General features: G+C 46.3%; 1 protein-coding gene across 2 annotated transcripts in view; it reads left to right on the plus strand.

Moving 5' to 3' along the window:
- Positions 1-3,148: 3,148 nt before the first annotated feature.
- The window catches only part of SUFU (SUFU negative regulator of hedgehog signaling), a 109,725-nt gene continuing 95,662 nt past the window's right edge, over positions 3,149-17,211 (plus strand). For both annotated transcript variants that reach the window (XM_055424757.2, XM_055424758.2), the window contains exons 1-2: positions 3,149-3,537; positions 8,731-8,865. In XM_055424757.2, coding sequence (XP_055280732.1) covers positions 3,356-3,537; positions 8,731-8,865 — 317 coding nt within the window. In that variant the 5' untranslated portion in view covers positions 3,149-3,355. The remainder of the gene's footprint in view (positions 3,538-8,730; positions 8,866-17,211) is intronic.

Raw genomic sequence — 17,211 nt, forward strand, 5'->3', positions numbered from 1 at the left:
ACTGTGAAGAAAGCTGATCGCCGAAGAATTGATGCTTTTGAACTGTGGTGTTGGAGAAGACTCTTGAGAATCCCTTGTACTGCAAGGAGATCCAACCAGTCCATTCTAAAGGAGATCAGTCCTGGGTGTTCATTGGAAGGACTGATGCTAAAGCTGAAGCTCCAATACTTTGGCCACCTCATGCGACGAGTTGACTCACTGGAAAAGACCCTGATGCTGGGAGGGATTGGGGGCAGGAGGAGAAGGGGCGACAGAGAATGAGGTGGCTAGATGGCATCACCGACTCGATGGAGGTGAGTTTGAGTGAACTCCTGGAGTTGGTGATGGACAGGGAGGCCTGGCGTGCTGCGATTCATGGGGTCGCAAAGAGTCGGACACGACTGAGCGACTGAACTGACCTGACTGATAAGACGTTAATAAACATCTACCACCTGTATGCAGGTCAGGAAGCAACAGTTAGAACTGGACATGGAATGATAGACTGGTTCCAAATAGGAAAAGTACATCAAGGTTGTATATTGTCACCCTGCTTATTTAACTTATATGCAGAGTACATCAGAGGAACGCTGGGCTGGAAGAAGCACATGCTGGAATCAAGATTGCTAGGAGAAATATCAATAACCTCAGATATGCAGATGACACCACCCTTATGGCAGAAAGTGAAGAAGAACTAAAGAGCCTTTTGATGAAAGTGAAAGAGGAGAGTGAAAAAGTTGGCTTAAAGCTCAACATTCAGAAAACAAAGATCATGGCATCTGGTCCCATCACTTCATGGCAAATAGATGGGGAAACAGTGAAAACAGTGGCTGACCTTATTTTTCTGGGCTCCAAAATCACTGCAGGTGGTGACTGCAGCCATGAAATTAAAAGATGCTTACTCCTTGGAAGGAAAGTTATGACCAACCTAGATAGCATATTAAAAAGCAGAGACATTATTTTGTCAACAAAGGTCTGTCTAGTCAAGGCTATGGTTTTTCCAGTGGTCATGTATGGATGTGAGAGTTGGACTATAAAGAAAGCTGAGCACAGAAGAATTGATGCTTTTGAACTGTGGTGCTGGAGAAGACTCTTGAGAGTCCCTTGGACTGCAAGGAGATCCAACCAGTCCATCCTAAAGGAGATCAGTCCTGGGTGTTCATTGGTAGGATTGATTTTGAAGCTGAAACTCCAATACTTTGGCCACCTGATGCGAAGAGCTGACTTATTTGAAAAGACCCTGATGCTGGGAGGGATTGGGAGCAGGAGGAGAAGGGGACAACAGAGGATGAGATGGTTGGATGACATCACCAACTCAATGGACATGGGTTTGGGTGGACTCCAGGAGTTGGTGATGGACAGAGAGGCCTGGCATGCTGTGGTTCATTGGGTCGCAAAGAGTGGGACACGACTGAGTGACTGAACTGAACTGAACCACCTTCTTAGTCTAATAAAAGGAAATTTTAGTATACATAAAGGTGAGGAACATATTCCTATAACAAAGGAAAGTATATTGGATAAAGCTTGCTTTTTTTGGAAAAAAAAAAAGTATATTTTTGTTCAATTCAGTTCAGCTCAGTCGTGTCCAACTCTTTGCGACCCCATGGACTGCAGCACGCCAGGCTTCCCTGTCCATCACCAACTCCTGGATCTTACTCAAACTCATGTCCATTGAGTCAGTGATGCCTTCCAAACATCTCATCCTCTGTCGTCCCCTTCTCCTCCCGCCTTCAATCTTTCCCAGCATCAGGGTCTTTTCCAATGAGTTAGTTCTTCACATCAGGTGGCCAAAGTACTGGAAATAATCAACAAAATATTTTTGGTTGATTTTCTTTTTTTCCTGGAAAGGTGTAAACTTGGCAACATACTAGTATTGGTCTGAAGACTGACATTTGGAACTCCTGGTACAGCCGATCTTTTGGTCATTAAAACATCGTTCATCTAATAGCTCCAGGAACTGCTCTCTCTCTCTAGTTGCTAAGTCGTGTCCGACTCTTGTGACCCCATGGATTTGTAGCCTGCCAGTATCCTCTGTCCATGGGATTCTCCAGGCAAGAATACTGGAGTGGGTTGCCATTTTCTTCTCCACAGGATCTTCCTGACCCAGGGATCGAACCCAGGTCTCCTGCACTGCAGGCAGATTCTTTACCGACTGAGCTGCGAGGGAAGCCCAGGAACTGCTCTAGTATATCTTTAATTTTCATGGGGAGCTAGAAATGACACTGATGAATGAGAAAATGGAATTGAAGAGAGATTATGTGTTACTGCTTTCTAAGGAGCCCAGTGTATTTTTCTCTAATAAATTATTTCCTCTTTCCCTTCATGTTGTGGGGACCTTTAGTTAATAGCCAGTAGTCAGGATTCTCCGCCAGTAGTCAGGACTCTCTTCTATCCCTTTCTCTTGAAATTTCTTCAAGATTATTGACTGGAAGACATTACTATAAGCAAAGTTATTGCAGGCAGGAAAAGAATTTCCAACCCGGTGCCTTAGAAACTAAAAAATTCCGTTTTTAATGCTACACGGACGAAGCTAAGGCTACATGGACGAAGGAAGCAATCCATTGTCACATTTATGTTTAAATCCTTCCGAAGTAAATTAATTAAATAAATCCTTCTGAGCACCGTGTTGGCATAACAGTGACATGCTTTTTGTCGGCGCACTTCCCAGAGCTTTCTTGGGTCCCTAGCACCTCAGACGGAGAAGGCAATGGCAAGCCACTCCAGTACTATTGCCTAGAAAATCCCATGGATGGAGGAGCCTGGTAGACTGCAGTCCCTGGGGTCGCTAAGGGTCGGACACGACTGAGCGACTTCACTTTTCACTTTCACACATTGGAGAAGGAAATGGCAACCCACTCCAGTGTTCTTGCCTGGAGAATCCCAGGGACGGGGGAGCCTGGTGGGCTTCCGTCTATGGGGTCACACAGAGTCGGACACAACTGAAGTGACTTAGCAGCAGCAGCAGCAGCACCTCGGAGGATGTCCCAATATCTCTATTTAATCCTGGGCTCCTCCTAACGCTAGGGGGAAGCGAAGAGCCTTGAAACACCCCCACAACTCTGGGAGAGGGAGGAGGGACCTATTGTCAAGTCACGCCTTCCCTACCTGTGACTGGCACAGACATTGGCCAATAGAACCGGAATAGGGCGCGCCGGCTCCCCGCCCACTGAGCGCCCCGCGGCCCCCGAGGCACCCTCTGGCCGTCTCCACCGCGGCGACGGCCTGGGCGGACAGTGCGCCTTGCGCAGGCGCGGTGCCTAGACCTCGCTGCAGCCCCCATCGCCTCCGGGAGTCGCACCCAAGGAGTTCGCCTGCTGGCGCGTCAGTGCTCTCCCCCTCGTCTGCCCTCCCCCGTCCCCCCAGGACCCTACGCGCCCCGATGGCGGAGTTGCGGCCTAGCGGCGCCCCCGGCCCCACCGCGCCCCCGGCCCCTGGCCCTACTGCCCCTCCGGCCTTCGCCTCGCTCTTCCCCCCAGGACTGCACGCCATCTACGGAGAGTGCCGCCGCCTGTACCCAGACCAGCCGAACCCGCTCCAGGTTACCGCTATCGTCAAGTACTGGTACGTCTTGGGCCGCGCGGAGACCGACAGGGGCGGGATGAGAAGGGTTAAAGCGCCGGGGGCGAAGTAATTTGCCAGGGAATTGGAGGGGAAAGGAGAATGGTTAAAGCACTTAGGAGAGGGCTTCCTGCTGTGAGGGAAGAAGTTAAGGCTCAAGTTAGGAATGGGGACAAAGGGGTTAAAGAAGCCTGTGGGTAGCGAAGGGTTAGCAAGGGAGGGGAGGATGAAGGGTTAACTGGCATTAGAAGAATGGAGTGAACTGGGGGTGTCGGTAGAAGCTGAGGGGGCGACGGTCGGAGAGAGGGAACTGTAACCGTGGTGAAAGGAGCGGGCGCCTGGAGGGGGTCATAAGTGGGCGCGGGGAAGCCGAGGGGGGGCGGCTGAAGAGAGACGGGGGAGGCGAGGCGGGGCCTGAGGAGCATCTGAGAAGGCTTTGGAGCCGCGCGGCCGGAGGAGCTCGGAGCGCACGGGACTGCACAGGGTAGGGGCGGGTGTGGGTCTGCGGGTCAGGATGTGAGCGTTGAGCTTGTGAAGGGATGAGGGGGAGGTCTCTTTTTGATACCTACCGGATGAGCTCAGACATTCATATCAGTGCAGTGCTTTTGCGTTTGAAGTTTGATGGAGCAGCTTCTCCCGATCAACTTTCTGCTTACTCTGCACAGTTCTGTTACTCCATGCAGAGCTTCCTCTGGCTCCGCGGCTGCTTTGGTCTAGGTCACTGGCTAGAACAGGGGCAGGCTGGGTCAGGGAGATCCATGGTTTGGCTCAGGATTGAAGGAGGCTGCTGTAAACGATGAAGATCCGGACTTGGGATCCTTCAGTGAGATATTAAGAGGAACTTTGTTGTCTGGAGCGCCCAGATGTAGGCAACTGTTCCTCAGGGGAGCTGAGAGTAATCCCCAAGTAACTCTGTTAAGGTCAGACCTGTGTACACATGGACTGCTCCTGGGGAAGAAATGGTCTTTTCTAGTTTCCCATTCTTTTTGCAGCCTATTTCTTCCTGCCACCTATGTTATGGGGACTCTTCTTCATGGTCTTTCTGAACTAAAAGTTGACTGAGAAACTAGTTGAATCTGTACAAAACCACTTTCATGCAGGCACTGTGTTAGAGGAACCCCTTCATTGGCTTCTGAAAGACTGTTCAAGGCAGCCACTTGGGGTGTGACCAGAGGGGAGGTACCCCCGAAGGGGGAATGAGTAGAGTGGATGTCTTTACTGGTTACCTTCCTTTAGGACTGAATCTTTTCCCTCCATGGCAACCGCTTACTTCTTCTGGAGATGGCAGGAGCTGAAGGCCAGCTCCCTATGTCTGTGGGAGGATGTGAAGAAGCTAACAGTGTGAAGGGCCTGGGGACCAGCCACCTGCCCCGTGGGGAGAGCGGCAGGAGCAGCCTGCCTCTGTCTGGTAGCCAGGAGGAGGTGTGGCCAGCAGTACAGTTCTCTCTGGCAGGCACGGTGTTCTTTGGTTGAGAGGAGTTTTTGAAGAGGTCTTCTGAGTAAAAAGCAGCTCTTGATAACTTAATCACCCATTTTAAACTTTTTATTTATTTTCATCTACAAATTATGGCAATTTTATTTCATTTTTATCATTCTTTTACCATTTACTTCTTTTTCTTGACTTATTTCCATCTGGTATAATTTCCTTTCAGTACGTAAACTTTTTATTTTGTATTGGGGTATAGCCAATTAACAATGTTTGTGATAGTGTCAGCTGAACAGTGAAGGGATTCAGCCTTACATACACATACAGCCATTCTCCCCCAAATTCCCCTCCCCTCCAGACTGCCTCATAACCTTGAGCAGAGTTCCATGTGCTATACAGTAGGTCTTTGTTGGTTTGTACCACTATATTTAAATATGTACAGTGATGGACTCTATTGGCATACTTCGTGAGAAAAAGGGAACCTGCCTCTGCCATGCTGTTTGTTCAGGCCTTGTTTGAGAATAAGGAGAAATCCCCTCTCAGACTTGGGCCACTGTTATTATGTCAACCAAGTGGACATGAAGGATAGGGTTGTAAAAGGTATTGAACACAGGCTTCTCTGGCAGTCCAGTGGTTAAGACTCTGTGCTTCCACTGCAGGGGGTATGGGTTCAATTCCTGGTTGGTGAAGTTCCACAAACCATGAGGTATGGCAAAAAAGAAAAAGGTATTGAACACATGCAAAGGACTAAGACTGGTTTGAGAATCTACTTTTTCCTCTATCTCCCTGTGAACCTTTTTTCCCATCTTGTTGCAAGTTTGTTAGCCAGATCAGGACTTATCTTAAAAGATGGGCCAGCATCTAATGATGAATAAAAATGATTGTATAGCACTTTATGAAATTAGAAATGGTGCCTGGATGCAGAAATAAATGAGAAGAAACAGCCCAGGGACTGGTTCTTTCTAAGATTCAGAAGGGGTTGCATAATTAAGTCCTGAAAGTGGTTCACTGATAAACCTTCACATTTGGGATCCAACCTAGAAAGTATATTAAAGAGCAGAGACATTACTTTGCCAACAAAGGTCCGCCTAGTCAAGGCTATGGTTTTTCCCGTGGTCATGTATGGATGTGAGAGTTGGACTGTGAAGAAGGCTGATCGCTGAAGAATTGATGCTTTTGAAATGTGGTGTTGGAGAAGACTCTTGAGAGTCCCTTGGACTGCAAGGAGATCCAACCAGTCCATTCTAAAGGAGATCAATCCTGGGTGTCCATTGGAAGGACTGATGCTAAAGCTGAGACTCCAATACTTTGGCCACCTCATGCGACGAGTTGACTCACTGGAAAAGACTCTGATGCTGGGAAAGGTTGGGGGCGGGAGGAGAAGGGGACGACAGAGAATGAGATGGCTGGATGGCATCACCGACTCTGTGGACATGAGTTTGAGTGAACCCTGGGAGTTGGTGATGGACAGGGAGGCCTGGCGTGCTGTGATTCATGGGGTCGCGGAGAGTCGGACACGACTGAGCGACTGAATTGAACTGAACTGAACTGAAGCCCTCTTCAATTTTCATAGCAGGATGACTGACTGAGGCTGCCTCAGTTTGGCTGTGGCCCAGGGTATCTTGAGATTCTTTTTTCTTGTGACAGACGGATGACTTTCTTGACTAGTAGTCCCTAGCCTACCGGGACATCATGGCTGAAAGCTGAGGCTTTACTGATCAGGGAGCTGAAGTAGAGCCAGTGCCCTGGGTCACTCTGGCAACTTCCCTGTGAAGTCAGGTGTTCAGGGACTTACACTGAGGGATGATCTGGGTCCTGGGATAACATCTTTTTCTAAGTGCAAAATATGATGATTTTCCACGTACTCATCTGCTTCCTATCAGGTCTCCGAGTGAGCAGAACAGAACACTATGTACTTAGAGAAAAGGCTAATTTTGTTTGACTCTCGGTCCTTTTCTGCAGATAGAGTTTTAAGGTAAAGCCTCTCTCTTTGATGAAATGCCCTTTGGGAGACTTGGAAGACAGACTTGGGAGACAGCCCAGGGCTGTCAAGGATGTGGTAGATGGGGAGCACAGAAGAGTAGATACAGTTTTGCCCCTTGTTGCTGGATGGACCTAGGCTGAAGGATGGGCAGGACTGGGACTCGGCAGCAGGGAGACTAGAGCAGATATGGAGCCTGTAATCATTCCCACCTGCTCCAGGCTCTGCAGTTATCATGAGGTCCTTGCAGGGGTAGCCACCCTTTCTTTCTTCTTTTCCCCAACAAACTTTTCTAAATCAAATGATTGCAGAATTAGTCGAATGATTTACCTACTCACGCCAGTATTTGTGCCTGGAGAACTCCATGAACAGAGGGGCCTGATAGGCTATATTGCATGGGGTTGCATAGAGTCAGACACAGCTGAGTGACTAACTTGGCACAAGCAGAGTTAAAGAAAGCCATGGAGATTTATCCCTTTTCCTAATCCACTCCGTTGAGATTCTAAGCTATTTGTAGCGACTTTCTTGCAAGTCCTATAAATAACTTAGCATTTCCCAGCAGAGAATAAGGACTTCTGCAAAGGCAAATAATGTCCTGGCAAAAGAAGGTGAAACCAAACCTACTGGTTTTAAATAGTGTTTGCATCGTGTGATACTGGCATATTTGCTGGGATCACGTATGTGTAACATCTTTTATTTGGTTGGTTGTATTCTTTCAGCATATAATCCCCAATGCCAAGTGTACCCCATCCTTGTCCCAGGGGCAAGCAAAGTTTTTGCAGTCTGTGGAACCGTCCAATGTGCAAGGCAGCTCAAGTACAGGGTTTGGGGGCTAATGCAGACTTCCTTGTGCTAATGGTTTCCATTTAGTCTGTCTCTCGAGTCTACCACATTTCCCTCTCCATTCTGAAGAAAAGCAGGATTCTTTTAAAAAGATCACTAATTACTCTGCTAAAGGGACCCCTTCTTGAATTAAATCCTCAGAGTGAGCTAATGACTGAATCTCTTCCTCAGCTGCCTCTCTGTTGGAATTATGGGGAAGTCTAATGTGGTCCTCAGAGGCCCTGAATCATTTAATGTTCCAGTTCTACCTTTCAGGCAGCCGTCTCCTGGGATCATCTTGCAGTTGCAAGACCTCACAGGGCTCAGCTGGGCTCCTGCTGCAGTTCTCTGTGCAGAGCTAAGCTAGCCTAAGTTTGGCCTTTGTCACTTGCATGATAAAAGACCAGCTTTGGTCTGGGTTGTTCAGGCTGGGGTCTGGAGGCATTGGGTCTGTTTCGAACAAACTAATTAACATAGGGCACAATATAGTCTTTCAGGAATTAGCTGTCTAAGAGGCAGGAGTGGAGCCGAACCTCTGCTTCCAGTAACAATGCCCATTGGAGATGCTCAGGATGGTCTTTCAACAGAGGCCCATTGATTGACTGATGCACTTCTTGCCTTGAAGCTTGGCATGTTTACAGGCACCGTGGAAGAGAGATAATTCCTGCCAATCCCATTTGGGGTTGGTAACTTGAAACAGAAGGAAGTCACAGGGAGCAATCAGTCTGCTTTATTTCTAAAAGGTTCTACCTGAGATAGGAGAAGGGAGCCTCTTGTGCTTGTGGAGCTGGCTCACAAGCTGCCCATCCTTTGGTCTTATCCTAGAGAGGTGTGGCCCTCCCTTTAGTTCTGTTTTACCCCAGATTCATCCAGGATGGCGCCTGTAGGTTTGTAAGGCAGAGCCTTTTAGCTTCACATTGTCTGCTTTAAGGTTTACGCTGACATCCCTGTGTTTTGTCTTTTGCAGGTTGGGTGGCCCAGACCCCTTGGACTATGTTAGCATGTACAGGAATGTGGGGAGCCCCTCTGCCAACATCCCTGAGCACTGGCACTACATCAGCTTTGGCCTGAGCGATCTCTATGGTGACAACAGAGTCCATGAGTGAGTGTGTACTCTTGCCTTCTATCTCCCTCTTCCCTAGCCTTGAGCCTTATTTCTGAGTTTTGTTTTGCCAAAAGTTTTACTTTCATTTTAGGTTTGAGGGATTCATTAACAAAAGAAACCACTCATTACATACAAATAAATAATTTCAACTTTTAATAGATTAACTTAATTTCAATATACAGTCATTAGAAGGAAAAGAAATAGAAACAATAGAGAGAAGTAACAGCGTGTACATCACCAAATTGAGCTGACCCCTACATCCAGACTAGAACAGTGCTGGGAAGTCCCAAATGATAGCAATCTGGAGTCCCAATTGGGAAAGGGTACTGAGCAGTGCATCCACCCCATGGGTGAGACTTCATATTGCACTTTTGGGGGCTCCTGCTTATAATCCCAGGCCGCAAACTGATATCAACACCAGTTTGCGTGCAAAAAGGCAGCTCTGATTTAACTTTTACAGTGGTGTTTGTTTCACCTTGTGAGTCACAAGACTTCTTGACCCCAGGGGGCTGCTAGGCCTTTAGGGGCTTACGAGATCCAAGAGCCACTCCCTTTCTTACCTAAAGTGCCGCCTAACTGTGCCTGTCGCTTGGAACATGGGCAGTGTCCATGCAGGTCAGAAGCAGGTCAGAGGTCCAACCTCCTGCTTCTGAAGCCTGCACAAGATTTTCTCTATTTTAATTTCCCTAGCAAAGTTTTCATGAGCAGAGAGGATCACGTCATAGTCCTTTGAGTTTGGCATTTATCACGTGGAACATCTGGCTTTCTGCCCTCTGCCTGTAGCCACTTGTGCCGATGTGGTCCAGATCAGGACCTGAGCTCTTCTCATCTGGTACAGGAAAGTGTCGATGATGAGAGAGAATTCCAAAACTGTTAGGTTTCTCCAAGCTTGTGATGTTTGAGCTCAGAGTACAGGCAGCATAGCTGTGACCCAAAAGTTGAGTTGATTCCTCTAGGTCTACTTCCTTTTCCCCCCTCTAGATTATTATAAAAATTTTAAAAGAAGCAAAGTTGAAAGAGTTTTACAGTGAACACTCATATACCACTACCTGGATTCTACCATTAAGATTTTATTCTACTTGCTTTATCATAAATATGTACATTTCTGTTCCTCTGTGGATCTTACCTACTTCCTTTTTACCTCCAATTATCTGTGCTCAGATCAGCTGCAGTACATTTTTTATTCTAGTCTATCTTCCGTTTGCTGCCCTGTGACACTTCTCAATACTACCTGCCTCCCCTACTTCCCTGTCTAATCACTGAATTTAAATACATTTTAATATTAAATTAAACATCATCAGCTGAAAAAATAGCAGCAACAAAATAATAAAACCTAACAGTTGTTATGGAGAAAGAAATGGCAACCCACTCCACTGTTCTTCCCGGGAGAATCCCAGGAACGGGGGAGCCTGGTGGGCTGCTGTCTATGGGGTCGCACAGAGTCGGACATGACTGAAGCGACTTAGCAGCAGCAGCAACAGTTGTTAAGCATTAATTATTAATATGAGCCAAGTACTCTTCTAATCACTTTATATGTATATGTACTGACTAATTTTCACCACAACCCTAAAATACTGGTAGGTACCATTTTACTGTTGAGGAAACTGAGACACAAAGAGATTCTATAATTTGCTTAAGGTCACACAGATTGGAAGTGCAGAAACCAGGATTCTAACACAGGCAGTCTGGCTCCAGAGTCCCTGCTCTTAATGACTGTACTCCATTGCCTCTTAAACAATTGTATCTGTTCTCTAATAATTTAAAAATAATGTATAATAAAAATTTTTTTCCATCTATATTCTTTTGAGGGAAGGGTTCTTCAATTTTAATGTAGTTTTCCCTCCCCCTTATTAGCATGGTTAAGCAGGAGCCAATTTCTATTGTATCTTTTCCTATTTTTTGCTTTGCATATTATCTTTTTATTGCCATTGTTTTGGTATCTTGGTGGTGGCTGCTTAGTGTCTGTAAATTGAAAGAGTAGCCAGGCTCTTCCTGCCCTGCCTCAGCATAAAAGGCTGATTCTGGAGATGATTCTGAAGAAGATGATGATATTCTTTTTTTTTTTTTGCTTTGTTTTAGTTCTTACTGTGTTTCATATCATTGTGTCAAATGCTTTACAATCTTATCAGGTCTTTTTGTTATCTCTGTTTGGTCCATGAGGAAACTGAGTCCCTGGAGGGGTTGAATGAATTGTTAAAAGTCACACATCTAGGCTTAGAATTGACTTGAGCTGTTCAGAGTCTAAGCTCTTAACCACTGGGCTATACCACCTCTCTGATCACAGGCTCAACCCAACTTCCTTTTCACTCTTGTTAAGCTCAGAGGCACAGGCCAAGTCTCCTCACTGATCACGTGTTGGGAGCAATGCCTGGGCCTGCCCTTTATAGCCTTCCAGACATATTCATTGCAGTGTCAGCAGAAGGCTTTGGGAACAGGGAATTAATCTTGCTTGAATCAAGACCCTGCATTACATTATTAATAATGGAGATAGAATAGCAAACAGATGCGGGAGTAAACGGACTGTGCTGGACTTTAATTTATATTTTTAATAAGAACCTGCAGAGGATATTTAGTGCCGCTAGCCTGTACCTTTTTGTTGACAGATTTATTCCAGTAAAAAAAAAATACTGTTTTCTATGTGACCTAAAGATTCTTAGTCTACCCACCACTGAGATGTAAGTCCAAGGCCCAGTTGACGTGAAGAACATAATTGAGAAGGTTCTATGTTTCAGGAGAGGCAACCTCTCAATTTGAAAAAAGGCCTTTTTGTGTTTAGCAGTACCCCTGTATATGTGTGTCATTTCTGTGTGATGAAACACTTTGATATTCAGATGTCATTCATGACAATGGTGAGACCTCCCTTTGGGCTTTTATCTCACCATTCAAGCCTAGGATTTTCTGGTATTAAAACCTGTCACTGGAAGGATATGGGAGGGACGTTCTTGGATATTTACTGAGTTCTGGTCTGTGTTGCAGAAGTCAAAAGTACCTTTGTAATTGGTCTTGTGCTGGTGTGACTGGTCTCTTCTTGATCCTGGTAAGTTTCTTGAAGAAAAGTTTGCTTTTCCAAGCATTTCATGTGGCGAGCCCTCTTTAAAACTGGTTCATGAATTCTCATTTAATTTAGCACTTGAAACTGAGGTCAGAAAGGTGAGTGTTCTCTCACCCAGCTTAAGTGCTAAGAGGTGTTGAATTGGAATGATAACAAATGAATTTCTGGCAACAGTCTTCTTACACTGTCTTTTGACTTCTCATTCAGTGAAAAAAAGGGCAGAAGCCTCAGTTCATTTATTCAGCATTCATCAAGTGCTGAAGTTCTGTTCTGTACTGGACACAGATGTCTTAGGGATCAGATGCCTTGAGGATAATATGCCAAGGCAAAATTCCTGTCTCAAGGAGTACATGCGGTAGAGGGAGGATAAATATAAAGATACTGAGTGAATAAATGCTGTGATCCATGATGTGGAACATGATCTGGCAGCACAATGGAGCAGGCGACTTGTGGTCGGGCTGCTGGATTGGAAGAAGCTCCAGGGAGGAAGTGAAGTTGGAGAGAAACCTTGTAGGAAGGGACTGGGGGAGATCTGTGGTCTGACACTCTTGGGCACAAGCATTCACTTTGGGAACTAAGATGAGCTTTCAAAATTTTCTCGCCCAGTATTTCCAAAATTTTTACTGCTGCCTTCATGATTTTTGTCACCTGTAGTATATTACATACTTTATGTTCTGTTTAAATTAATCTCCTTTAAAAAAACTGATATCTTTTTAAAAGTTAAATCACCTTGGTGCTCCAGTGATTAGAACAGCAGGGGACATGGGTTCAGTCCCTGGTTGGGGCAAGTTCTCACATGCTATGGCCAACAACAACAACAAAAATGTTAAATCATTACCATATATGGGAAACCATTATCACTTGCTGTAATTTAAAGGTACTTATTAAAGTAAACAGAGTGATAACAAAGCAATGTTATTAAATTCTAGCTCAATTCTAGCCTATCAGAGAAGATTCTAAGCCTGAGGTCAGCCTTCTCTGTCCAAGAGATTAGTAAGTATGAGTGAAGTATTTAAAAGACAAACTAACACCAAATAGAACCTGGCCGTAGGTATGATTAGAAAAGTTGAAAGACAATTGAGAAGAGAAATTTTTTTTAAAGTATGAGTCAGTATTATTTAGTCACAGACAAATGGGAAACACTGATTTAGTCCATCTCTCTTAATTGTGCAATTGAGAAAGTACAGTAGCCTACCAAAGGTCATACAGCAAGTTAATGTCTCCTGACCTGTCAGCAGCAGTGTCTCCTGACATCTAAAATGTTCTGTGTATCAAGGTCCTGCTGTATAGCTCAGGGAGCTACATTCAATATCCTGTAATAAACCATAATGCAAAAGAATATATGTGTATGAGTGAATCACTTCACTGTCCACCAGAAACTAACACAACAATGTAAATCAACTATACTTCAATTTTTTAAAAAAGTGTAAAAAGTAAAAAATAAAATGTTCTGTGTGTTCTCTCGTGATTGAGGAGAAAGGAATATGTACAGTTGTTTGTCATTAAGGTAATAATATAAGCAAACGTTTTTTTCTTTTTAGTTTTGACTATATTCTAGAGTAGTGCTAAGTTCTTTATATAATCCTTATAGTAATTATATGACATAAGGAATTCTTATTACCTCTTGCTCATAGGTACAGAAATTTACACTTAGAGAACTTATTGCACAGGTGGTAAATTAGAAATCAGTTCTAGCAACCCCAAAGCCTGTGTTCTTAGCTGTTGTTCTGTATTGCTTTTCCATTTTAATCAGTCAACAGCATTTATTAAATGCCTACTGTGTATCTCTTCCTATTAAGGTCTTACATTATCCTCATCGCTTATAGAGGACAGGGACAGGACAGGCAGCAGCCCAGGGGTCCTCTGGATTTTTTCTTGCTCCTGGCAGGCTTTCTTCAGTGAGCAGGAGGGGAGCCCCACACTGGTAGCCCTGAGAGGGGTGAACTGCAAACTGATTGGATGAGCCCTGGGTTGGCCAGTTTCATCCAAGTTCTTTCCCTGTTCACATTCACTAAAGAAACAGGACAAGAGAGCACTTGTTTGAATTAAAAGGTTCTTAAGAGGCTATTTCTAAAGTTGGAGAGATGGAACAAGTTCCACCTCGGGGCAGCCACATGGGAGATGGGCGTGCTTTTCTAGGAACCCTAAGGCCACCCCCAGCTGATTTCAGTGGCCAAGACTGTCCTGGTGCCCCACCCCCCAACTCACCCCCAGCTTGAGAGGTGTGAGACAGCTGAGCTTCAGCTGCCAAATACCTGTCGGAAGCCTGCAGCTCTGGTTCTTCTTTTTGTGGCTGGGCAGCTGCGGACTAGAATGTGGGGCTTTGCAGGGCTGTGGAAGAAGTGGCTTCGCACCCCACTCCGTGGGGATTTCTGGCTATCCCTGGTCCTGCCAGCAGTCCCAACAGGACCCAGGCTACAGGGGGTCTGACTGAGGCACAGGAGGCTGGCTAGTTTCAGAGTATGTTTGTGATCTCAGGCAGACTTCCCTGGTGGGATTCCACTGGGCAGGTCATCTGCTGTTCATGCTGGGCTGGTTCCAAAGCCAACCTTTGTGTGGTGTTGGCTTGCAGGCTGGCAGCTCCAGAGGGCAGAGCCCACACCGCGACTCTACCTCCATGGTTGATCTGGGCTCTGCCTCACAGACCCTGGCTTCTTGGCAGATGTGTCATAGAGTGGAGAGGTGTTCTCTCACCCCAGGGGCCTGGAGCTGCTGCTAACTAGCTCCCTGTGGCTGCCTCTGCTGGCCTGGTGGAGAACCTTCTCTTCCCTTTGGGTTTCTCCAGTCTGGGCTCTGCACCGAATGAATTATTTATTAAAACACTGGATACAGATTAACTTTTCCACTTGTTGTTTTGCGTGGCCTTGGTCCCCTGCAGTTGGGAAATGCTCATTTTCCTCTCACAGAACTTGGTTGGCAGGAACTTTTTAACATGCCATTTCATCCCCTGGGGTTTCCAGTGGAGATCCTACCCGTTGCCATAACATACCTGTTCTGGGAGTGCGGGTCCTCTACTAGTTGGCCTTTGCTTTCTTCCCAGGGCTCTCCAGAGCCTGACAACTGGATTGCCTCTCTAGATACCCACAGATGGCAGGCCCTCTTCCTGGCTGGGCACAGCAGGCTGAGGAGATCCTTTGCAAGTTCACTGGAAGGCAGGCCGTGCTGATGCTTTGGTTCCTCTCTCTGTCTTTCATCTCAGAGGTGGTTAGTTTCAGTATGACCATGTGAAATGGTGATGTTCTCTGCTAAGGGCAGGGGACCTGGGCTACCTGGAGAGAATGGGGTGTCCTTGGTCTTGGCCCAGGAATGGGCAGAAGGGCCAGCAGTAGCAATAGAGCTCTCCCTGAGGCAGAAACCACTGCTCTGGGCTGGATTTCAGGCCCCGGGTCTTGAATTTTGAAACTTTGAGAATTCCTTTTCTTTTGTAACCTTGGAAGACCTGAGGCACTGTGGGGTTCTTAGCAGATCTATGTGGGTATGTGGCTTTATCCTCTGTAAAGCATTTCATTTGCAAAATGGATTCTCTCTTCCTTCGTGGTGTAGAGATTCTAAATTTTCCAGTTCAAGGAGTCCTTCAATAAGGGGGCAGTTGGGAAGAGATTCCTTGAGCTGGCCCAGTCAAACTGACTGAACAGTCCGAGAGGCCTGATTAATCTGGGGTGACTGCCGGGCTGGTGTGGTGCCAGGTTGGTCAGCATTGGGAAGTTTCCTCTTCCTGCAGGGAGAGGGGAGGAAGCCCTTATGGGTTTGATGTGATCAGATCTCGAAGTCCCAGCATTCTTCTCTGCTAGCACATGCTTTTCGACTTCTGTCTTCCATGCCGCAGTTTTTCCCAAGTATTCTGGTCCTCACACCTGCCATGTTCTGGGTCTGGGTTTGCCAGCATCTCCCTTGCCCAGTATTCTGACTCAGAGATCCTGACTCAGGACTCTGGTCTTTGGCTTCTAAATTCATTCCTCTGTCCCGCCTCTCGGGTCTCCCAGTCAACTACATTTCCTGTTTTCAGTAGCTCTGTTCTGCTGTCTGGTCCTAAGATGTGTGTGGAGAGGTCTTATCCTCACCGACCTGAGCCCCCTGGGAGTGGGCTCCCTATCCCTGCACATCCCTTTGCAGCTTGCTGACCTGCCTGCTGAGCTCTCCACAGAGCACCAGGCTGTGCAGCACACTCCAACAGCAGGGCTGCACTGAGTCCCAACAATGGCAGAATGGACCGCCCCAGGTGGCTCAGTGGTAAAGAATCCACCTGCCAGTTCAGGAGACATGGGTTCCATTCTGGAACATGGGTTCCAGGGGATCAGGAAGATCCCCTGGAGAAGGAAATGTTAACCCATTCCAGTATTCTTGCCTGGAAAATCCCATGGACAGAGGAGGCTGGTGGGCTATATAGTCCATGGGGTCACAAAAGAGTTGGACACAACTGAGCGACTAAACAAGAACAACAGGCAGAACACTGGAGAAGGTGATGTGTTTGGGTAGTGGTGGAGATGAATGAAAAGTCATACTTAGCTCCTGTCCTTGAAATACCCCATGTATATACTTGGTAAGAGTTGCAGAGTCCCTGGGGAAGAGGCAACAATGAGAATTAGGGCTGGGAGGAGCTTCTGGCTTTCCCTGACTCTGAGGCTTTGCGGCTGTCTCCCCTCACCCTGTAGTCGTCAGGGCTTCAAGAATCTTAAACCAAGTGATGATAATTGCAGCTCCTACTATGTGCAAGGCACTCTTCTAAGTGTTTTATATAAACTCACTGAATCCTTACAACAGCTCTATGTGGTAGGTATTATTAATCTTATTTTACAAGGAAACTGAAGCACAGAGATATTAAAGAACTTATCCACCCCACAAGGGAATGCTGGAGCTGGGCTGTCAACCCAGGCAGTTTGGCTCCAGCAGTCCTCACCCTTTCCTTCCTCCACCTGGACAGGGAGTGTGGTGGGAGGTACCCCCTCAGACCACTATTACTATCATGCACCTCAGTTCAAAGGTATCTTGAATTAATGGAGTGTGACTAGGTAAGCAGGAAGTGCTTTGCAGGGGAAATGTTGACCTGGGTATTGAAGCAATGAAAGAGTCCTGCCAGGGAATGGCAATGGGGTAGGTGACAAGATCCTGTGTCAAATTTAAGTCAAGGCTTCTGAAGCCTTACTGTAAACATTTTTAGTAGGTTTCCAGCAAAGTTTGGGACTCTAAAGAACACAAAGTTGATGCTTCTGACTTGGATGTTAGGTTCACGTGGTCATGCTTCCTGTATGGTCAGGGATGTGCCTAGCATTCCAGTAGCACAGAGGATATCT

This window comes from Moschus berezovskii, chromosome 12 (genome assembly GCF_049115385.1).
Source record: "Moschus berezovskii isolate FMDL1 chromosome 12, NW_MosBer_1.0, whole genome shotgun sequence".
Taxonomy (NCBI): Eukaryota; Metazoa; Chordata; class Mammalia; order Artiodactyla; family Moschidae; genus Moschus; species Moschus berezovskii.